General features: G+C 34.5%; 2 protein-coding genes across 8 annotated transcripts in view; one reads left to right on the top strand and one right to left on the bottom strand.

The window, feature by feature from the left end:
• Positions 1-22085, top strand: part of LOC123533826 (septin-2B-like) — a 62072-nt gene extending 39987 nt beyond the window's left edge. For 4 of the 7 annotated variants that reach the window (XM_045315735.2, XM_045315729.2, XM_045315728.2 and 1 more), the window contains 10 exons: positions 767-890; positions 1578-1712; positions 2298-2415; positions 3203-3304; positions 4244-4389; positions 5231-5335; positions 6327-6359; positions 16634-16703; positions 16968-17070; positions 17567-22085. In XM_045315735.2, coding sequence (XP_045171670.2) covers positions 767-890; positions 1578-1712; positions 2298-2415; positions 3203-3304; positions 4244-4389; positions 5231-5335; positions 6327-6359; positions 16634-16703; positions 16968-17063 — 929 coding nt within the window. In that variant the 3' untranslated portion in view covers positions 17064-17070; positions 17567-22085. The remainder of the gene's footprint in view (positions 1-766; positions 891-1577; positions 1713-2297; positions 2416-3202; positions 3305-4243; positions 4390-5230; positions 5336-6326; positions 6360-16633; positions 16704-16967; positions 17071-17566) is intronic. The other 3 variants (XM_045315731.2, XM_045315733.2, XM_045315732.2) reach the window with 3 other exon arrangements.
• LOC123534849 (metallophosphoesterase domain-containing protein 1-like) lies at positions 21690-24517 on the bottom strand. The gene is made up of 2 exons (XM_045317296.2): positions 23453-24517; positions 21690-22910 (listed from the first exon to the last, which is right to left on the bottom strand). Exons 1-2 carry the CDS (start codon positions 24106-24108, stop codon positions 22784-22786), a joined length of 783 nt encoding a protein of 260 aa, XP_045173231.2. The 5' UTR covers positions 24109-24517; the 3' UTR covers positions 21690-22783.
• Positions 24518-24625: the final 108 nt, after the last annotated feature.

Below are 24625 nucleotides of genomic sequence, written 5' to 3'. Positions count from 1 at the left end.
TTATTATAGATTGTAAATATTCAGTAATTTTCTGCCGTTTTGAACCATGACAAATATGGTTAAAAATGACACTGTTTTACTACCATATGTGATTTGATTCATAGTGTAATAATGTTACAGCGGGACTTAATTTACTGCCCCAGTGACTCTTTTAGTTTAGACATACAGATAAAATATATCAGTCAAGTTTGTTTATGAAAAAATGAGGAACTTAAGATTAACTGATATCGTATTTTCATGTAAGGATAAAATTATGATGTAGGAAGTTGCAGCTGGTACTTTCATTACAAGTAATGGTAATATAACACAGGTTCCCCTAACTGGAAGTACAGAAATAAAGCTGTAAAGGCCAATATATTTGGACTTTGTTGAAATCGGCGGAGGTTATTGTAAACAAGATTTCGATTAACCTTTAACCAGCTGATGGAAAGTGATTCTACCTTTGCAACCAGTGCAGACACTGCAGGCTGATCATGGTCTGCACTGTTTGCTATTCAGTCCAGAAATTTTCACTGCTACAAGTAGACACCGTCGTTTATATGACTGAAAAATTGTTGAAAAAGACGTTTAACCCGAACACACACACCAGAAATTTTCAGTGAATACCCCTATGAATAATAAATGGTATTGCCCAAATTGAAAGATGGACCAGTCCATTTTAGAAATTTAGCAGGCTAAAGGTTAAAATCTTCAGGCCAGCAAAAAACATACTTCACTATATCCTATAATTGCCTGTAATATATCAAAAGGTATTACCTACTTTCAGAAAAGATACAACAGACAGTGAAAATAGATGCATCAACAGTCGAAATTGAAGAACGAGGGGTCAAGTTGCGACTGACTGTTGTCGACACGCCAGGGTTTGGCGACTCATTAAATTCAGTAGACTGGTAAGCTCAAATTACAAGACTTGAAGATACATTTTAAGATAAATGTAAAAAGATGATTAAATGAAAGTCTCCTAGTAAAGGACTTTTGTTTTCTGCTGTAATTCTGTTTATCAAAAGTTCATTCAAGAATAAGATTTGAAGTAATTGTTAAACTTCTTAAAACTGTGGTATCATTTGTATGTGATATTGTGTTGATAGTGAAATTTATTATGTACTATTTATCAACATGTATATAAGTCGTGGCTTTGAGTTGATTTTGAGCTTAGATTTTACATGTACTTCTTATGATGCAGTAGAGGTTAAATTTCATAAACTGAAATAACCAGTATTAACCACATAGTCTACAAATATCTGTCCCCAACAAATATTGAATATATTATTTCACAGTATTTTCTTTTACTGTAGACACAGTTCTTTGTAAACTAACCTCTTCAGTACAAAAACCTCCCTACAAGAGACACATTTGTGTCTTCCCAATAGGTTTCGCTGTATACCAAAAAATGACATACACAGTGAAACTTGTTTGTAACAACCACCCTTGGGAAATGAAAAAAGAGGTTTTTGTTGATTGATGATTTGTCAACACAGGTATTAAAAAAGAAAAAAGAATTGGCTTTTATAAGCAGGTTTTATATTTGGTAGGTGATCTCTAGCACAGTTTTACTCTATTTTGACTGTATTTTTCAGTTTCAAGCCAATTATACAGTATGTAGATGATCAGTTTGAGCGATATTTGAATGATGAGAGTGGACTGAATCGCCGACACATTATAGACAATCGTGTTCATTGCTGTTTCTATTTTATAAATCCATCAGGACATGGGTAAGTCTTAAAACAACATTTAACAACGCACTTTCTGTTGTTTAGCAATTTTGATGGCTATGAATATTTTCGTAGTCGTAACTTTATTACTGAGTACAATTAACACCACTCACTCGAAGTCGGAAAGGATGAGCAAAACACTCGAGTTTTCCATGGTTTTGAGTGATCGTGACACAGAAGAGGAGGATAAAGGCCAGGGACTGCAAGAATTGCTCGAGCAGTCCTGACCCTCGAGCTATAGATGCTGTACTTGGTGGTGTTCCACAGTATATCCTGCGGGGTTTTTTTTCTGAGGAAAATGGAGTAGCCTACATGGCCTGGTGGTTAAGGTCTCTTACTTAAATCTTTTCCCCTAACCTTTGTAGGTTAGAACCTTGTCTGTTTTGTCAGATGAAGACATTTAGCTGGCCGATGGAAGGTTGATGTGTCTACCCAGGTGCCAGTGTGTACCTGAATGATTGGAGGGAAATTAGGATCTTCCTCAACCATTAAAAGCAGCAGGAAACTACTTATGAATTGTATCTGTGTGATGTTAAACATAAGAAAAGACAAAACTTGTTTTGTAAATGTAATATTCCGTTTCAGGTTACGGCCATTAGATATAGCATTTATGAAAGCAGTTCATCATAAAGTCAATATAGTTCCAGTTCTTGCCAAAGCGGACACATTAACTAAGAAAGAAGTGCTGAATCTCAAGAAAAAGGTAAGATATGTACCAGTACATCACTTATTACAGGTTGATGTTAAAATCTGAAAGGTGATGCTAAAAACTGAAGGTTGATGCTAAAATTTGAAAGTTGGTGCTAAAGGAAGTTGATAGTATTTGTTGAAAATATATAAATATATTAAGGCAAAGAAATTATGAACAACTCACAGTTTTCATGTGAAATTTCATATCAATATGTCCAGTACATCAATGTCCAGTACATCAATGTCCAGTACATCAATGTCCAGTACATCAATGTCCAGTACATCAATGTCCAGTACATCAATGTCCAGTACATCAAACTCATAGGCACTTATCAAGAGCAAAGCATCCTCATCTGATTTGATTGTCACAAGATTTAGAGAGATTGTGCTCTTTTAATGAGAATTTCAGATCTGTTATATTTCATCTCTATGGATATGAGTAGAATTTATATTACACTTGACAATCTAAATATTTTAAAGTACAGTGGCCTTGGCAAAGCAACACAACGTCATCAACAACATAACATGAATTGAAGAAATGAAATGAGTAGAAACAGTTGTTTCCCTTATTGTCAGGTTATGCGACAAATAGAGCAATATGAAATATAGTCTGTCTGAGTGTAAACTGTATTAGTTCTTTCTGCCTTTCAGGTTATGCAACAAATAGAGAAGTATGGGATCAGTCTGACTAACTGTAGACTGTATCCAGTGTTTTCTGTCTTTTAGGTTATGCAACAAACAAAAGTAATACGGAATTAGTCTGTCTGACTTTAGACTATCAACTGTTTTCTCTTTTTCAGGTTATGCAACAAATAGAGCAATATGGAATCAGTCTGTATCCACTTCCTGACTGTGATGACGATGAAGATGAGGATTATAAAGAACAGTGTCGACAACTTAAGGTAAAGTATTCCACCACACAGTTTATCAGTTATTTTAATAAAGGGCCTCTATGGTCGAGTAGTTTTCGTAGCTAACTTCGGATAACTTGATTTGGGAATTTCTTCTCACAAGGATGAAATCCAGCTAGCTTATGAAATGTTGATGGTTCTACCCATGTGCCATCAGCAATGAAATAATGCCCAAGGGGGGCCTGGTGCCCTCGTGTTCACAAAACATTTTCAGTCTCAGCTGAGTTTGATAATGAAACTTTATTTGTCATTTAAATCTAAGTAGCATGTTTAAAACTAAATTTTAACTTGATATCTATTGTCAAATGACTTTTCAATTCTTATGACAGTTTCAGTTGGAATTAAGTCTTGAACTTTCAGTAAAGTTAATATTAAAATTTCAAGCTCAGACTCAGCTGAGAGCAAAAAATGCTTTATGAACACAGGGCCTGGAATCTCTTTCCACCATCAAAAGCTGGAAAGACACCATATGATTTATAAATGTGCCAGTATGATATTAAACTAAGCTAAAACAAAAAAAAAGTTATTGCGGTAAAATTGTATGAAAAATGTAATGAAGAAATTAAATTCTTCATGATATAAATACCTTGCACTGAAACATTACCTGTAGGTTTCTAAAATTCTTACATATCATGTGAAGATGAATTACCCAATCATGAACAATTTATTCCAGCTGAGCTCACATCTAGTGTCATAGTTCCAAACATCTGGTGTAGGTTGCTACTGGGCATAAGTGGAAAAAGTACAGATTTAAGTTATCACTCAGCACTAAACTCTAGTAAAGATATCAGTCATAACTGAAAATCTAAAATATGCTGCTAGTGTTGTGGTCTAGCCTGCTTACCCTTGCCCCGCTGACCACCTTTTAGTTAATATATGATAAGTTGTCAATATTTGCAACTAGTAATGAATCTTTCTTTCCTATTCCAGGCAGCAGTGCCGTTTGCAGTAGTAGGTTCAAACACAATCATTGAGGTGAAAGGAAAGAAGGTCAGAGGTCGAATGTACCCATGGGGTGTTGTAGAGGTGGAGAACCCAGATCACTGTGATTTCATCAAACTTAGAACTATGCTTATGTAGGTCTTTACATAGTATGAAAAATAGATGGTGCAATTATTTAAAAAGAGAAATGTTAACAACAGATTATATAATTATGAAAGGGAAACTCAGAAAATGGGCACTGCCTTGACTTTCTTTGGTGGTCAAGTTTTAAACGGCTTATGAAGTAAAGTCAGTTGCATGTCACCTCTGGATTTGAGCCTTGCTTGTGTTGTCTTTTAAGGAAATCATGTAGTTGGCTGTGGGAAGAGCACTTATTCAACCAGTGTGCCCGTCCATACCTGATAATGACTGTAGAAACATCTGGAGTGTCTTCCCCAACCATTAAAAACTTGCAAGTTGTCATATAATCTGAACTGTGACATTGTGACATAAAACAGGCCAAGCAAAAAATGAAAAATATATATATATATCTTCCCGATCAGATACTGTGAAATCTTTTAATTTCTTGATCACAAAATTTTGTTGTTTTGCTGTTTTGTGGTGAAACAAAAAGTTGTGGATTTCAATTTTTGCATATAAAATGAATAAGAGTTTAAGACTTAAGGTCTTTGTTAGGAATAACTCAACTGTGAAATTAAAATGATCTGCCACAGATATTTCTCCGTTTACACATTTGAGCCGCGCCATGAGAAAACCAACATAGTGGGTTTGCGACCAGCATCCACGCAGTCTGGTCAGGATCCATGCTGTTCGCTTTCAAAGCCTATTGCAATTAGAGAAATTGTTAGCGAACAGCATGGATCCTGACCAGACTGTGCAGATGCGCAGGCTGGTCTGGATCCATGCTGGTCGCAAACCCACTACGTTGGTTTTCCCATGACACGGCTCATTTTCTTTTTATTTTATCTCCTTCAGAACGCATATGCAAGATTTACAAGAAGTAACACAAGAGGTACACTATGAAAACTTCCGTGCAGAAAGACTTGCTTCAGGTGCTCCTATGCCAGCTAAAAAACCTAGGTTAGTATGGATAACCATATGTAATATTACCAGTTGCTTGATTTTTTTTTTGGACTTTGATATGAGACGTGTCCTTGATCCTTTGATTTTTGCAAGTTTGTTGTAAAATCTGGTTTTTGGTAAAAAAATTAATTACAGAATTTTTTTTAGCAAGTATATGGTATGTACAAAAAACAGTTGTTAACAAATATTGAAACAGAGATGCTTAAAGACAGTGGCTTATATAGAAATGCATCTTCATTGGCTTCAAATAGGATGCTTTTTGCTTTTCTATGTAATTTGTATGAAAGCTTTTCTAATATGATTATGGGATGAAATAGTGCAACTTTTTTTTTCTAAATGATAATGAATTTTATAGTTTGTTTTAATTTTGATATTGTAATTAATATGTTGACTAGAAGGCTAGTAGAAGCTTTGCAGTAACAGTTAAACCTGTTTGAATAGACCACTTTAAGGAAATGAAAAAAGTGGTCTTGGCCGACAGGTTGTCTGTCGGCACATGTTAATTTACCTTATCTAAGCTTAAATGCAAAAAGAAGATACTGGCCTTTATTCAGAGATTGTCTCCAGAACAAATTTGCCTACAGTTAATATTTGATCAGCATTGTTTAACAAATGATCCCTAGAGTGTTGTTTATATGGAATTTTGATTAAAATTGAACTAATAAGTCCACAAATCAAGAGTAAAACTGTTGTTACTCATAAAGAATAAAGAAGGAATAAGATAGTTATAAAATTAACTGTTATGTTCATCTGTGTTGCTGCATTTATTGAAAATTTAAATGAATGTTGAAGAAAACCTGGATACTGTGGTCAACTGTCTAAAATGGCTACCTTTCTGTAGTGGTCTCTTTCAGCCAATCGCTGTTTTGACCACTATAAACAGGTTGGAGTACATTTACTGTTAAACTTTTAAAAGAATTTGATAATTATTACATGTGATCAAAGTGCTTAAACTGTTGAGGTTTACATACAAAAATTTGTTTGCCAGTTCCCGACGCCGTCAAGTTGAGGAGCCAACAGAGTATGTGTATAAAGTTATTAATGCATTAGATAAAATACTAGTGGAATTGTTAGTATTATTATAGGCATGGCCGATGGCAGCTCATACCTGATTATGTAATATACAAAAAATCACAATTAAGGACTGTTGAATATGTGCATATATAGGTATACATTTGTAGTAACAATGTATAAGACTGTGGTAACAAACCTTGTAAATGTCACCAATGCATGCATGATAATGGAGACTTGAAAGATAGGTAGTGGAACCGTGATTACATACGTTGATTTCCATACAATTACATATCAATATATGCAAATCTGAAATTGGGCATCCTTCGGCCATAACAGACAATTGCTTTGTCGTAATACATGTAGACTGCTGATATTGCATACAAAGAATATGTAATTGAATGGGAAATAACGATGGTCATTATTTGTTCGCTACATTAAACAAAGGTTACATTATTGGTTTATAATTACCCTGCTAGTTAATATGGTTTTGCGAGTCCTGTTTGTAAAAGTTTTTTTTTTGCTAATTGTAGACTTAAGATACCCTGTAGTACTTTAACTGCTTTTACATTTGTTAATAATCTGTTATTGAAATTTTTGTCAAATTAAAACCAAAAAAAAGTGGGGGAGAGTGAGGTTGGGGACATTGCTTATTATCTGCTTTACTCAATGTTCTTGGTGTTTATGTTGGCGTAAGATAAGATTTTGCAATGATTGTTCGGTAGTTGGCAAAAAGCTTGTAGTTGTTAGGTTAAATAGTCCAAAGGAAGACGTATGTGCATGAGAAAGGTATGTTTTATTAACAGTATGTTCCCAGGCAATCAAAACTTGTACCACTATAACATTAGGGCAGTGGCATGTTAATACATTATAGCATTTACTCATCATGGTTTGTGAAGTTAAATTGTAAAATTAAGTAATTTATGTGTATGAAAATGAGACAGCTTGTATTGTTAAATTTAACCAAGTTGAAACAGGAAAACAGATGATTCTCATAGAACTTAAAAGTGAAATTTCCCAAAATCTCGTCTCGTGATTTCATATATGAAGGAAAGATGCTTTCTTTTCTTTGCTTGACAAGCATCTAGATGTTGATATATTGATCACAGTGATATGTGATTTCATGAGAAAACAACCAGTTTCAGTTTATTATTTCTTTGATTTGATTCATGATAGACTGACAATTTACTCTGATATTACATTAGTTTTGTATGGATAGATTTTTAGAGGAAAATGGCTAATAGAATCCTAGACCATTTGATCTTGTTATGCTAATGTAATGCATAATTAATAAGGGCATTTACAAAATTGCTGATCAGAAAGTAAACAGAGAAATGGTAGTTTATTTATTTTTGCTTAGATATAGTATAAATACATGGCATCTGACTTCTTTGCTGGAATAGAAAATATGAAAAAATAAGTTTAGGGAAGGAACATGTAAAAGAGAAGTTTAGGAAAGGAAGATGTAAATGAGAAGTTTAGGAAAGGAGAATTAAAGAAAAAGTAGACAAGAATTTTAGGAAGATGTATATGAGAAGTTTTACGTTTACGAAAAGTTGACGTGAGCTCTATATTGAAAAGAGCTTCAAAGCAGCTTTTTCGTAAGCTTAAACAAAGAACTATCATTTTCAGCCTTTATTATGCCTTATTAAAAGATTTTGTTTTAGAAATTTGAAAAACAATAATGTATTAGTGTTTTGCATTTTTTCCATATGCCTACTTGCGTGTACACAAACTGTGTCGTGGACATGTTTGTACATGAATGGTAAGACATCACTGTGTGTAACACTGTGTAGTGTGCATGACAAGTATCATATTTTCCATGTATTCTCATCTATAAGTTTGGCCCACTCATATAACATGGTACGGTATTTATTTTTACTTTCATTTAGCCAATCAATTTTGATACTGATATAAGTTTATTGTGTAGTTGACAGTAATATACAGTTGACATTGTATTAAGAGACCGCCCAAGGGACTGCTAAAAGGTGGTCTCTTAATGGAATGGTCTCTTAATGAATTTCAGTCAGATGAAGAGAAAAGTAATTTTTAACTGTTAATGTAATTGTATTTATTATGAACATACATATATGTATATATATTTCACAAACTGTTAACATTATAGCTGGATTGTTCGTCAGTTCAACTGTTACAAAGGTTAATTGCATTTAGGCAGGGGCAAAACGTACTCGCTAATTACACAGGTAAAGAAATGCCCGGTGGGAATTAGGTACCTAGTTGCTTAATAGATACTTCCGTCGAATATTTTACCTGTCGGGACTACATTAATGTGGTCGCTAGTCGTTTAATGAAAAAGCCATTTAATGGAATGAATTTATTTACTGAAAACGTTCGGGAGGGATTTTGACGGGTCGTTTAATACAAAAACCGTTTAATAGAGGTGGTCGCAAGTACGATGTCGACTGTATATTGATTTAAAATTGAGGACTTATAAGTGAGAATATATGGTGTTCAAGATACCTAGAAGAGAGTAAATATTCTTATTTTATGTACTTCTATAAACCAGTTACTTCATATATTGTGAAATCATTTCATTTCGTGGGTATAAAATCCATGGTTTTGCCAGAAATAGCTATTTTTGGTTGATAATTGAGATGTACCATGAGAAAACCAACATACTGCATTTGGGACCAGCACGGATCCAGACCAGCCTGCGCATCCGCGCAGTCTAGTCAGGATCCATACTGTTCGCTTTTAAACTCTATTGCAATTAGAGAAAGGTAAGCGAACAGTATGGATCCTGACCAGACTGTGCGGATGTGCTCAATTATGTATTTGTGAATTTCCTCTTACCAAGATGAAAGAACAGGAACATTGCTTGTTCATCGGGATTTAATTTCAGAGACTTAAGTAAACAAAAAATACATGAAAATAAGTCCCCCACGAATATTAATGATTTCAGCGTTCAGTAATTAAAATAAATATACCGTAGATACCCATGTATAATGCACAGTTTTTTACCCCCGGGACCACCCGCGAATTGTGGGTGCGCATAATATACAGGTATAGACAATTTTCTAACTTCAAAACAAGTTTGTTACCGATGTCCGCCATTTTGGTAAAGGGAAACTACTCTCCGCGCTTACTGTCACCGCTAAAAACTAAGATTGCCGTTACGTTCCGTAAAAGATCGAATGGTTTATTTTTCTTTTAAACAAAATTAATTTCATATAAATTTAAAAGTATTTTGATGAAAGAAATGTTTATAAATCACAAAAATTATGATACTAATTAAAGATTGAGAATTATCTTTAACCGAGATCAAACTGTGAACAACATAATTGACACGAGGTGACACGTTAATTGCTGGTAATTACTGGCTATTTCGACGCCCCAGAATAAGAAGGGCGTAAGTGTTAGTTACGCCCTTTTATGATTCATACATTTTTAGCTCACCTGTCACAAAGTGACAAGGTGAGCTTTTGTGATCACGCGGCGTCCGTCGTCCGTCCGTGCGTGCGTGCGTCCGTAAACTTTTGCTTGTGACCACTCTAGAGGTCACATTTTTCATGGGATCTTTATGAAAATTGGTCAGAATGTTCACCTTGATGATATCTAGGTCAAGTTCGAAACTGGGTCACGTGCCATCAAAAACTAGGTCAGTAGGTCTAAAAATAGAAAAACCTTGTGACCTCTCTAGAGGCTATATATTTCACAAGATCTTCATGAAAATTGGTCAGAATGTTCACCTTGATGATATCTAGGTCAAGTTCGAAACTGGGTCACTTGGGGTCAAAAACTAGGTCAGTAGGTCTAAAAATAGAAAAACCTTGTGACCTCTCTAGAGGCCATATTTTTCATGAGATCTTCATGAATATTGGTCAGAATGTTCACCTTGATGATATCTAGGTCAAGTTCGAAACTGGGTCACGTGGGTCAAAAACTAGGTCAGTAGGTCTAAAAATAGAAAAACCTTGTGACCTCTCTAGAGGCCATATTTTTCATGAGATCTTCATGAATATTGGTCAGAATGTTCACCTTGATGATATCTAGGTTAAGTTTGAAACTAGGTCACGTGGGGTCAAAAACTAGGTCATTAGGTCTAAAAATAGAAAAACCTTGTGACCTCTCTAGAGGCCATATTTCTCAATGGATCTTCATGAAAATTGGTCAGAATGTTCAGCTTGATGATATCTAGGTCAAGTTCGAAACTGGGTCACGTGGGGGTAAAAACTAGGTCAGTAGATCTAAAAATAGAAAAACCTTGTGACCTCTCTAGAGGCCATATTTTTCATGAGATCTTCATGAATACTGGTCAGAATGTTCACCTTGATGATATCTAGGTCAAGTTCGAAACTGGGTCACGTGGGATCAAAAACTAGGTCAGTAGGTCTAAAAATAGAAAAACCTTGTGACCTCTCTAGAGGCCATATTTCTCAATGGATCTTTATGAAAATTGGTCAGAATGTTCACCTTGATGATATCTAGGTCAAGTTCGAAACTGGGTCATGTGCGGTCAAAAACTAGGTCAGTAGGTCTAAAAATAGAAAAACCTTGTGACCTCTCTAGAGGCCATATTTTTCAATGGATCTTCATGAAAATTGGTCAGAATGTTAACCTTGATGATATCTAGATCAAGTTCGAAACTGGGTCACGTGGGGTTAAAAACTAGGTCAGTAGATCTAAAAATAGAAAAAACCTTGTGACCTCTCTAGAGGCCATATTTTTCATGAGATCTTCATGAATATTGGTCAGAAGGTTCATCTTGATGATATCTAGGTCAGGTTTGAAACTGGGTAACGTGGGGTCAAAAACTAGGTCAGTAGGTCTAAAAATAGAAAAACCTTGTGACCTCTCTAGAGGCCATATTTCTCTGTGGATCTTCATGAAAATTGGTGAGACTGTTCAGCTTGATGATATCTAGGTCAGGTTCGTAACTGGGTCATGTGCCGTCAAAAACTAGGTCAGTAGGCCGAAAAATAGAAAAACCTTGTGACCTCTCTAGAGGCCATATTTTTCACGAGATCTTCATGAAAATTGGTGAGAATGTTCACCTTGATGATATCTAGGTCAAGTTTAAAAGTGGGTCACGTGCCTTCAAAAACTAGGTCATTAGGTCAAATAATAGAAAAACCTTGTGACCTCTCTAGAGGCCATATTTTTCAGTGGATCTTCATGAAAATTGGTCAGAATTTTTTATCTTGATGATATCTATGTCACATGTGCTGAAAAACTAGGTCACTTTGTCAAATAATAGAAATAACGACGTCATACTCAGTTCAACACTGGGTCATGTGGGGATAGGTGAGCGATTCAGGACCATCATGGTCCTCTTGTTTGAAACTACACACCAAGGGGCATAATTCTGTAAAAAAAAAATTTGTCAAAAACTGCTATGTTGACCAAATTCACCAATAATAAAAAGGGCGTAAGTGAAAAGTTTTTCAGAATCCCAGTAATAGAAGGGCGTATCTACACTTAATTGTTGTACCAGAAAAGTCCATTTACGCCCTTAGAATTAGAAGGGCGTATCTGTCATAGACAGTTTTTTTCATTTTGCCGAAAACTATGTTTTTCCACTTACGCCCTTCTAATTCTGGGACGTCGATTTGATTGTGACAAAAAGACTATCACACCTTTTGTTATTGGTTTGAATTGAGAAGCTCATGTCATTTTGAAAAATACCATTACGAAATATTAAATCAGCTGCTGTTTATTTATTCAAAATAGTTAATTAAAAAGGTAAAACAGCAAGTAAAACAATATTTTATTATCGAGAAAACAAAAATCGATAGTACTGCGAGACCGATACTGCTCTCCACCGCGGAGATAAAATTTATTACCGGTGTCGATGTAAACTCTACTTTCGTTTTCCATCCACCTCAAAATTGACCAAAAATGTTTTTTTCCCCAGGATTTCGGGCCAAAATCTGGGGTGCGCATTATACATGGGTATCTACGGTAATTAGTCATGACTTGAAGCGAAAGCGCTACTTTTTTACCCAGACTATAATAAAGGCACTTCTTTTTACCCTGAATTTAAACTAAAGTTCTTGTATTTATTCAGGCACTACTTTTAACACAGACTTATAAGTCAAAGCACTACTTTTTACCCAGAATATAAATCAAACACTCTATTTCACCCAAAGTATAAACCAAAGCACTACTTTTTGTCCAGACTGGAGTCGGAGCAATGCTTTATCCATTCAGAAAGTTCTTACATTTTAAGTCAAGAACTTTTAACCAAATAAGAAAAATATATATTCTCGACAAAGTGGTACTAGCATCGGGAAAACATATTTTCTGAGTCAGACACTTAGAGGAACCTTACCGGTCCTTGGGTTTCATTTTTATACCAAAATTTATGGAATATTACAAGGTCCCTGAATATTTTTAATTTTTTTTTAGCTCACCTGTCACATAGTGACAAGGTGAGCTTTTGTGATCACGCAGCGTCCGTCGTCCGTCTGTGCGTCCGTCAGTCCGTCCGTAAACTTTTGCTTGTGACCACTCTAGAGGTCACATTTTTTGTAGGATCTTTATGAAAGTTGGTTAGAATGTTCATCTTGATAATATCTAGGTCAAGTTCGAAACTGGGTCACGTGCCTTCAAAAACTAGGTCAGTAGGTCTAAAAATAGAAAAACCTTGTGACCTCTCTAGAGGCCATATATTTCACAATATCTTCATGAAAATTGGTCAGAATGTTCACCTTGATGATATCTAGATCAAGTTCGAAACTAGGTCATGTGCCTTCAAAAACTAGGTCAGTAGGTCTAAAAATAGAAAAAACCTTGTGACCTCTCTAGAGGCCATATATTTCACAAGATCTTCATGAAAATTGGTCAGAACGTTCATCTTGATGATATCTAGGTCAAGTTCGAAAGTGGGTCACGTGCCTTCAAAAACTAGGTCAGTAGGTCAAATAATAGAAAAACCTTGTGACCTCTCTGTAGGCCATATTTTTCATGGGATCTGTATGAAAGTTGGTCTGAATGTTCATCTTGATGATATCTAGGTCAAGGTCGAGACTGGGTCGTGTGCGATCAAAAACTAGGACAGTAGGTCTAAAAATAGAAAAACCTTGTGACCTCTCTAGAGGCCATATATTTCATGAGATCTTCATGAAAATTGATCAGAATGCTCACCTTAATGATATCTGAGTCAAGTTCAATAGTGGGTCATGTGCCATCAAAAACTAGGTCAGTAGGTCAAATAATAGAAAAACCTTGTGACCTCTCTATAGGCCATATTTTTCATGGGATCTGTATGAAAGTTGGTCTGAATGTTCATCTTGATGATATCTAGGCCAAGGTCGAGACTGGGTCATGTGCGATCAAAAACTAGGACAGTAGGTCTAAAAATAAAAAAACCTTGTGACCTCTCTAGAGGCCATATATTTCATGAGATCGTCATGAAAATTGATCAGAGTGCTCACCTTAATGATATCTAGGTCAAGTTCGATAGTGGGTCATGTGCCATCAAAAACTAGGTCAGTAGGTCAAATAATAGAAAAACCTTGTGACCTCTCTAGAGGCCATATTTTTCATGGGATCTGTATGAAAGTTGGTCTGAATGTTCATCTTGATGATATCTAGGTCAGGTTCAAAAGTGGGTCACATGCCATCAAAAACTAGGTCAGTAGGTCAAATAATAGAAAAAACCTTGTGACCTCTCTAAAGGCCATATTTTTCATTGGATCTGTATGAAATTTGGTCTGAATGTTCATCTTGATGATATCTAGGCCAAGTTCGAAACTGGGTCAACTGCGGTCAAAAACTAGGTCAGATTTGAAACAGGGTCATGTGCGGTCAAAAACTAGGTCAGTAGGTCAAATAATAGAAAAACCTTGTGACCTCTCTAAAGGCCATATTTTTCATGGGATCTGTATGAAAGTTGGTCTGAATGTTCATTTTGATGATATCTAGGTCAAGTTCGAAACAGGGTCATGTGCGGTCAAAAACTAGGTCAGTAGGTCTAAAAATAGAAAAACATTGTGACCTCTCTAGAGGCCATACTTGTGAATTGATCTCCATAAAAATTGGTCAGAATGTTCTTCTTGATGATATCTAGGTCAAATTCGAAAGTGGGTCATGTGCCTTCAAAAAGTAGGTCAGTAGGTCAAATAATGAAAAACCATGTGACCTCTCTAGAGGCCATATTATTCATGGGATCTGTATTAAAGTTGGTCTGAATGTTTATCTTGATGATATATAGGTCAAGTTTAAAACTGGGTCAACTGCGATCAAAAACTAGGTCAGTAGGTCTTGAAATAGAAAAAGCTTGTGACCTCTCTAGAGGCCATACCCTTGAATGGATCTTCTTGAAAATTGGTCAGAATGTTCAACTTGATGATATCTAGGTCAAGTAAGAAACTGGGTCACGTGCCATAAAAAACTAGGTCAGTAGGTCAAATAATAAAAAAACCTTGTGACCTCTCTAGAGGCCATACTTTTCATGGGATCTGTATGAAATTTGGTCTGAATGTTCATCTTGATGATATCTAGGCCAAGTTCGAAACTGGGTCAACTGCGGTCAAAAACTAGGTCAGTAGGTCTATAATTAGACAAATCTTTTGACCTCTCTAGAGGCCATATTTTTCAATGGATCTACATGAAAATTGATCTGAATGTTCACCTTGATGATATCTAGGTAAGTTTCGAAACTGGGTCACGTGCGGTCAAAAACTAGGCCAGTAGGTATAAATATAGAAAAACCTTGTGACCTCTCTAGAGGCCATATTTTTCATGAGATCTTCATGAAAATTAGTGAGCATGTTCACCTTGATGATATCTAGGTAAAATTCAAAACTGGGGCACGTACCTTCGAAAACTAGGTCAATAGGTCAAATAATAGAAAAACGTTGTGACCTCTTTAGAGACCATATTTTTCAATGGATCTTCATGAAAATTGGTCAGAATTTTTATCTTGATAATATCTAGGTCAAGTTTAAAACTGGGTCACATGAGCTCAAAAACTAGGTTACTATGTCAAATAATAGAAAAAACGATGTCATACTCGAAACTGGGTTATGTGGGAACAGGTGAGCGATTCAGGACCATCATGGTCCTCTTGTTTTTGTTGGTTTGATGTGTATGTGTAGAGCACTTTTAAAACACTTTGACATAATTTTGTATTATTATTATGAGTTTTTGGCAAGTAATTATTTAAGACAAGTATTCTGAATAATTAACTTGTTCAATTTATGCTGAATTACATCTGAATGGATACAGCTGACTTTGTTCTTGAAATAGTTACATAAATTTAGATATAATTGTCTATCAAGTTAAATTTATTAGAAAATGCATTACATTGAGTAGAATTTAGAAAAGAGAGTAGCCTTTTCAGAACTTTATTTACTAAAAACACTATACATCCTCATGAACATTAAATTCTTACACCACTAGTTTTATCTTTCTGTTGTTATAGTGAAAAATAGACTTACGTTGGAATAGATGCAGATTTTTGTACATATTTCTTGTGACTGCTTGTTAACCCTGCTTTGAAAAATAACCATAGAGATTGACTTCTTTTCAAGTGATACCATTAATTGATTCTCTGCAATCCTTTTAGTTTGGATAGTTTGGACTTTTCACCCTATTTCACATAATAATTATGCTCTGAACCAAAAAATTGATAGAATACGCTATGATCAATGGGCCATTTCACATATTTGCTGAAACTAAAACAGAAAAGTGAAACAAAACCAAAATAAAATCATGCACAAATTGAAATCCTGGTTGGATTGATGAATTCAGTCGGTAAAGGTGAAAAAGGTCTCATTTTTCCTCAAGTTTATTGATTTACTCATTTTTGCCTAGAGATTTGGATGAATTATGAGTGTATATGTGAAGGCATTAGCCTATTCCAAAAATGGGAAAACTGGTGTTGGTTCAGACATGGTTTCTGTTCGATGTAAATGTGAAATGGCCTTAAGTGAAAATTGAAGCTTTCTGTAATGATTGCTAGTTGCAGAGATCTTTAAAATAGAACTAAACTGAAACTCCTAGTGAATTCTCTCTTGCTGTCGTGATAACCAAATGAGATCTTGTGTCATTGGTGAACAGGCTTTATTTAAACTTAACCAAATGAGCATCTAGATGTTTATAAATTGATCAGGATGAGACTTAACTTTGAGTATCCAGTCTATTGCTTATTATTTCTTGGCTTTTTGAATAAAAAAAAAGTGTTATGTTGCTTTCTTTATGCTGCTGTATTAGTGCTATTTTTCTCGTAATTTCAGAAAATTGATTACATGTGACAGTACTGATTTAGGCTTTCTGCAGACAGTTCAGTAAATAATTTATGTACTTTTTCTTTTCTAGTCGAACTCAAAATAGAAATGACAATCAAGTAGACCAGAGAGAACAAGCTCTTCAGGAAAAAGAAAAGGAGGTAAGAATGGTTTTGAGTTTTGTTTGAAATACATAATTTATTTGACCTAAAAACTTTACAAATGGATGAATCTGGTTTGAAATAATTATAAAATTTGAGTAAAATTTTGTTTTTATCATTTAAGAAACCACTTTTCATTTTTATCACAAAGTCTGTCATTTTTGTAATGTTTAAGAGGCCTTTAGTTTTACAAAAAGAATATAGGTGATTCAGCTTTATCTTATAGACTGGTATGATTAATGTCTTGTATGGTATTGTTTTCAGCTGCGGAGAATGCAGGAGATGTTGGCCAAAATGCAAGCCGAGATGGATGCACAGAAAGGTGGTACACAAAATGGTGTCCGTTCACATAATGTATAGTAGATAGGTATGTGACTTGAGAAGAAACTTTTTTGAATTACTTAAAAAATGCAAAAATTGTCAACTGAAGCAATTCTTCTGTGTTCACCAAACTTAGATTATGTGCATGTTTTCTTAGCCAAATTCGATAACCAGGCAGATTGTTTTTTTTGCTGCAGGAATAAGTTGAAATTGAGAAAATTGACAACATATCACATATAAATTCTTGATTTTCATCGTATGTCTAAAATTGTGCAAAAATGGCGGCAAGTGATTCTGTCTTTGTGATCAGCGCAGACCAAGATCATCCTGCACATCTGTGCAGACTGATCATAGTCTGCACTGTTTGCTATTCAGTCAGTAAAAATTCAGTGAACACCCCTTCGAATAATAAACTGTAAATTGCCCAAATTGAATGATGGACCAGTCCATTTTAGAAATTTAGCAGGCTAAAGCCAGTAAAGGCTAAACTACCGGTATAAGTAAAATGTTTTTATTTATGTCCAATATAATATATATTTCAGATAGTGGTTACAGTTTTACAGTATACAAGCCTCAACTACAGCATAATGATCAAATGGACTGCTGAAAGGAAGTTATGCCATTGGCAATACAACATACATAATGATAACAGACTCTGAACTTTTGTCTTTCTTAACGGTAGAACTTTTGTTACCGAAAATGATCAGTTGAAGAGAGTTACTTCCCGTATTACCATCAGTTGTTTTTTGCAAAGGAAATTATTAACAGCTTGATCAAATTGATTTTGTGTTCCTCTTTGATAAAATTTTTTTATTGTTCCAATTCAAATTGACCTTTCCTGCAAAAATTGTACATGCATTCATCTATAAATTTATTATTTATTAGAAAAAAAATTTTTTGAACAGGTAAAGCAGCCCACGCAACAAGTTTTCATTACACATAATAGAATCGTCACTTTTTACTTTAAACTAGACGTGCAGAGTTGTGTTCCTGTTACACTTGTAGTCTTTATAGGAAAGGTCTTTTTTCAATCGGAATATAAAAATAATGTGAAAATTTGAGTTTGTAATTACAAGAACATGTTTTATATTTTCAAATTACCGTTTGGTTAATCTAAGTCATGTGTTTATACCATACAGTTTAGTGGTCCAAATTTTTAATTTTCTTTATTTTATAAGATACGTGTTTCTACTGCCGAAACAGGGTCCACATTTTTCTTTTTTCGTATATGTTTTGTTATGGCCATTATTTGAATTCATTGTCAATTTCTACCAAAACGATTAATATTAAGTGTATTAAATGTTAATTTTGTCATATAGGAGTGTGTCTACAGAATTTTAATTTGTCAGGAGAGAAAAATGTTGTTTTGTAATAAAAACACAAATTTTAGCACTTTTACATTACAAGAAAGTAGGAATTGTGAAATTGAGCCATATGTTTTTCATTAAAAAGAAGAAAAAAAAAACACAGAAAAAAAAACAACACATTTTTGAATATGCATGGCCTAAACCTACAGTTTTTGTACATTTTTCAACATTTAAAATTCATCTTGTATGCTAAAGGAACAGAATGCTTGAATAAGTGTAAAGTATGTATATCAGATCTCTTTAACCATTTATAGCACTGCTGATAGTGTCTTTCAAACATAACATAAAAAATGAAAGCGGTAAGCCGAATGAAAATATTTTTTTAAAGAATTTCCGGGTAGTTCAGGAGTTGCTGTACATTTCCCATTTGTTGTTTCATTGAGTCGGTGTATTACAGTAAAGAGGGATTAAAATCTGCATAGAACTGGTGTAAGTGGAAGCTTAGTAAACTCCAGTAACACCAACATATTTTTTAAGTGAAGGAAAATCTTCAGTCAATATTGTCTAAATACATTGATTTCGGTTTTCTCTCTATTCTGTATATGTTTTGTTTTGTATCAAATAGTGCTTGAATGCTTTTTTAGGAGATTGTTTTTATACTGAAGATTGTTAGCAGTAAGTGACAGAAATTTTGTGAATGTGTATGAATCTCTTCCCATGTTTGACTGATATTTTTATGTTGTTTTTTTATGTGACTGCATGTACATAATGTTGATTCCTGTGTTAAGTAAGCCCACCAAGGCCACTGTTTAGATGTTCACACTTTATCTTATAGTATACACTTATTAAACAGCAAGCCATTTAATAAGTGCTTTATTACATGACATGATAAATATATAAACCGTGCCATGGGAAAACCAACATAGTGGCTTTTTGACCGGCATGGATTCAGACCAGCCTGCGCATCTGTGCAGTCTGGTCAGGATCCATGCTGTTCGCTTACGGTTTCTTTAATTGCAATAGGCTTGAAAAGTGAACAGCATGGATCCTGACCAGACTGCGTGGATGCGCAGGCTGGTCTGGATCCATGCTGGTCGCAAACCCACTATGTTGGTTTTCCCATGACACGGCTCATATTTTCGCCGATTTTTTTCCTCAAGCCAACCAACAGGTCTGGAATATAGACCAGTCATAAAGCACAAGCTATGACCTGGCGGTTTATTTCAGGGGTCATGTAATAAAGTAGTAAGGCATTCAGAGGTCTTGAACAGTTTATAGAAAAAAACATGTACACTACTGAAAGTGGTGGCAGAAAACTTAGCATGAATTCGTCTGATTGAAATTTGAAACTTGTCTGATGATCAGTTCACAGTTGTAAATGTTCTTTGTAAGTAAGAATTCTATAGTGTCAGAAATTTCTTTCATAGTAAGAGCTACGTTGTACAAAGTTTTTTTGAACGCAATGGCTGTATTTTCAAATAGAGGATATTGGGTAATTTTTTTTGTCACTATTTGATAGACAGCGTCCATATTTATGTCATCAAGAATTTGACCTACATTTTTTATTAAATTTGTTGAAGATACTGCTGTTTAATATTAACAACAATTTTTAAGTTTGGTGTGGCTGAGAATTTTAAATGAAAATAAAACAATCATGACTATAACCTTACCTAGGTCTGAGCAAATAGAAGAATTTAGAATTTTTATGTCTTAATCTTTAGTCTGCTGGCGGCAAGTGATACTGCTTTTGCAATCAGTGCAGACCAAGATCAGCCTGCACATCTGTGAAGGCTGATCATGGTCTGCACTGTTTGCTATTCAGTGAGTAAATTTTCAGTGAACACCCCTTTTATAAACAAGTGGTACTTCCCAAATTGAATGATAGACCAATCCATTTTGGAAATTCAGCAGGGTTAAGGTTATGTTTAAAGTTGAGACTTGTGTATGAGCCCAGCAGACATTATTTGTATATCTGTGTATGAAGTAGAAAACAAGTGCTGCTGTTTTAATTCCAACTGTAGGGCTATGCGACCAGTATGTGTGCAGTCTCATCTTGATCCATGCTGTTCACTTATCAGTTGCATACAAGTGCTGAAATTGATAAACCAATAGTATGGATGTGGCAATAAACGCACAGTATGGATGTTCTTGGAAAAGGATCCTTGCTGGTCACAGAGCCCTAGCATTGGTTTTTCACACAGTAGCGCTTATTTTAACTACCTGCTGCCTTTGCAGGCGTGTCGTGCTCAGAATGAAATGTGTAGATTTAGTCCTGTATCATTGTACATTGCTGAATTATCATACATTGTATAATATGAAGCTAAGCAACTGCATGTATAGCATTTTGTGTGCAATATTTTTTTGTTATGATTACTGCAACTTAAAATTTTCTTTCTGTAATGCATAGTTCATAGAAAAGGACCTCCATCTGTACTGATGTTTTATATATTTTCACTTAGAAATATAAAACAGTATATTGTCGTATTGATAAGAAAGTTAAAAATCTGCCTGTTATTTAGGCTGCAGACCTGAGAAACTAATACTGTAAAATCGTTTAATATCGTGGGCATGAAATTTCGCAGTTTTGGTCAAAACGGTAATTTCGTGGGATTTTGAACATAAAATGAATGGGAATTTTACTTGTTCGTTCGGATTAAATTTCATGGATTGACACAATCACAAAATCCACGAAAATTAGTCCCCCTTGCATATTAATGATTTCACAGTATTACATGGATTGTATCCGTATTCCAGAAAATGATTCTTTGTATTAGTGGCCTATTTAGACTGCCATACATCATCATCCCTCAAAATATGTTTCTTTTTTACATTTTTTCGATCAAACACAAAACTATGAATCCTACTTATAATGAATGAATCTTAACAGTTACAGAACAACTATAGTGCTGGTATTTACTTAGGAACTGAATTAATTTTTTTTTAAATATAGGGTTTATTAGAAAGAGGCTGTTCATTATGGAATATACGGTATTCTTAAAAAAGTGCCATCCAAAAGTGGTTTTTGTCTTCCATTTTAGTTGTTTTATTTTTCTACAAGACTTTCCTATACATTGAAGTGCTTGAATGTTTCCATCTTTTCTAACGTGTTCATAGTTTTGTTTCACTGATGTTTCAACTTAAGAAAGGTCTGTTTATTGATAATTTTAGTGTAAGTATAAACAGTGTCCACCGTTACATACTGAAATACTGTTGAAAAATGGCGTTAAACCCAAAACAAACAAAATTTGAAAAAAACAAAATAATGGCAATATTACATCCTAAGACTGGTCTTCAAACTATATTTTATAAAACTGTGTTAGGAGAACCAGTCTTAGAAGGATGTGATGTCATTGGTCAGTTTCAAGATTGAGCTTAAAATCAACCAATCAGATGCTGGAATGCTCAAGACTGGTCTCCAAACTTAAATTTATGAACTTTGGAGACCATGTTGTAGAAGCCAGTAATCAAATATGAACACTTTTTGTATCTGTTACAAACTGAGGCTAGAAGCCGAACATTAGATTACAACATTTACTGCTTTAGACAAGCATTAGACATAATAGTGCCTTCTGTATAGCAAAAAAACCAAACAAATCTGATTTTTTCATAGCTTGTAATTTCTCTTGTATAATCTTGTATCTATTACATGCCTGCTGTATTTAAGTCATATTGAAATCAAACATTTATATATACATGATGTATAAAATGCATTGTAGTCTCTTTTACTTCAAATATTAAAACAATGAGAAACATCCTATGTTGTTGAGTTTTCTCTACTTTGTCTGGTCCCAGTCTTCTTTTGTCCGTATCTGCTTAACAAATTGGAAAATGTTAAACTAGGATTAAATGCTCCCTTCATTTAGATATTGTGCAGAACCCATGTTCTAATTGCGCAAGCCCAAGGTCATGGTCAGCACTGAAGGTCAAACTTATGAGTATCTTCAATTCTGGCACAATTTATTCCAGTTTTAAAAACGAACATAATACTTAAAATTCTGGTGTCCATAGATCTTTCGGGGTTTAAACCCACAACTACTAAGCACAACCACTACAGCTTAGCAAAACTTGACTGGATCCTAATCTTGAAAAAACCTATTCATTAACACAGTGAAGGCTGATTAAAATATCTCCAAAACTAATTCAATCCACATGACAAAAAAAACCCCTAACACATTATGCAGTAATTTGCACAAAAAAGTGCCATACTTCGCTTGCTCTGAAATTATTACTGGTGTACTGATTTCTGTGGATTGTTTCTACACTTCAATCCTACCGAGTAAAGAAATTCCTAGTAAACTAGTATTTATATCTAAGTTTCAATCAAATATGTGTTGCAAAATAAATTTTATGTCATCATAGTGATTTCACTCTACTGTATTAGAATCAACACCAGTTTACGCTTTTTACCTTAAATGAGCTTTGGCAGAACAAACACTAATAATTCAATGAGTATCACAAATAATAATCAAAAACGTTGATCTTTTCTTCAAGTTTCATTGCTGCATTTGAAAATGTTATTCCATCAGCCACAGTCACACCATTTCCCTCGTGAACATGACCAAACAGATGTAGGGTTGGCCTGAAAAGAAAATCATTTGTAATAAGTTAGTTCCAAAATTTCTCATGAATAGGTCTTAAGTTAAGATTACTTACTAAAGTGTTCTACGTAGTTTGTGTTCAACAGCTGCCTTTAGAAATGTTCAGAATATTCTGTCAAATCATCAGATTTATGAAAAATCTTAACCAAAACTGTAAAAATAAGGCATTGCTGTGAAACTGAATTTGGAACATTTTGGTACCCCATGTTATCATATTGCCAGTCCTAACAGATTTACAGGTTATTCTATTCATTTATAATTTTGTGCATGTGTAAATGATTGTGATGTAAATTCCTACAAGTAAAAAACTGTTTGATAAGTTAATTGAATGGCTTACTATATATTTCAATATCACATCAGATCTGACGTTGCGGGAGTGACATAAAGTGATCCCATGTCAATCAGTAAATTTACTAGTTAGCATCGATCATGAGAAAAACATGTAATATAATCAGCAGAGGTATACTGAATAGGTTGGATAGATATCTCTAATCTGTCAAATTTTATCGAGCAATACCTTTACCTCAGTCTTTTGAAAATGGTCTTTTTAAGCTCTTTGCATCCCCAGTGTTCATTCATTTCATGCATGTCTCCACATATATTACATGGGTCATTTGAGGAGAATAAATTTCTGATCCCTGCACATGTTTTCGTTCCTAGATCTAGTATACCTTCAGGTGGCATATGAGTTACAAGTATGTCTGTCTGTGATGGAATTTTGTCCCAGTAGCGATGCAAATGTTGTCGTGGTTTTGCAAATCCTCTTGCATAAGAAACTGCTCGTTTTGCTGACCATGGTGTTCCATATATATTCAAACCTTCAAGTGTTATAGATTTATCCTGCAGATAAATTACTTCAGTTAACTGCTCCTCGACAAAGTCTTTATTTTTATCACTGAAACTCAGCTCATGATTACCAGCTACTAAGACTTTGTGTTTGAACTGAAGTTTTTGGAAGAATGAATTGATTTCTCTGATTACACTTTCCCTATCTCTTTCTTTATTTCCGAAATATCGCCCGACTGAAAATGCAGAGAAATCACCAGAGTGAATCAAAATATCACCGTCAGGAATAGATTCCTGGTATTGATCATGTCTCATATGTGTATCCGAAATATGAACTATCCTAACAACTTTCGCTTCTCCTTTTTCAATATTTCCAACCTTGTGAATCTTCATATTTTCAATTTATCTGACTTGTGTTTAAAATATATAACTCTTACGACTTTCATACTATTTCACAATATCAATTACATCCTTATGTATAAAATTAGCTATGATACGGAAGTAAATTTTTGACAGATATTTGTTTACATTCACAACGTGTTCGGTGTTTCGTAATTCTAGAAAGTTGCATTTTTTTAGACTATGCCCTAAAGGTTGCAACACACTAAATAGCTGTTCTTACCTAAACATTTCCGATGGCTGCAGCACACATTAGGACCCATTTTAAATGTCTGTAACTTACACTTTCTTGAAGAATATTGTCAGTGCTGAATAAAAATCAAAAGGGAAGTTGGGGTCATGTTTGATGCAAGAAAAATATTTTCAGTCAAACACACAAACTGCAAAATCAGCTAAAAATGAGACGCCAAACTGTAGTGGGGTATGATCCAAGTATCCATGACAAATTCGGTCAATGTATTATTTCATTATGAAAATGCTACCTACATGTTTATTATTATTATCATCATAA

This window comes from Mercenaria mercenaria, chromosome 12 (genome assembly GCF_021730395.1).
Source record: "Mercenaria mercenaria strain notata chromosome 12, MADL_Memer_1, whole genome shotgun sequence".
NCBI lineage: Eukaryota > Metazoa > Mollusca > Bivalvia > Venerida > Veneridae > Mercenaria > Mercenaria mercenaria.
This window is presented reverse-complemented; position numbering and strand designations above follow the sequence as displayed.

What these genes read in the sequence shown, in the direction of transcription:
- LOC123534849 (XM_045317296.2), bottom strand. Translation starts at nt 24,108, where the DNA reads ATGAAGATTCACAAGGTTGGAAATATTGAAAAAGGAGAAGCGAAAGTT. An exon ending in ACCATTTTCAAAAGACTGAG is followed by an intron (nt 22,911 to 23,452) that starts GTAAAGGTATTG and finishes TTTTCTTTTCAG; the next exon opens with GCCAACCCTACATCTGTTTG.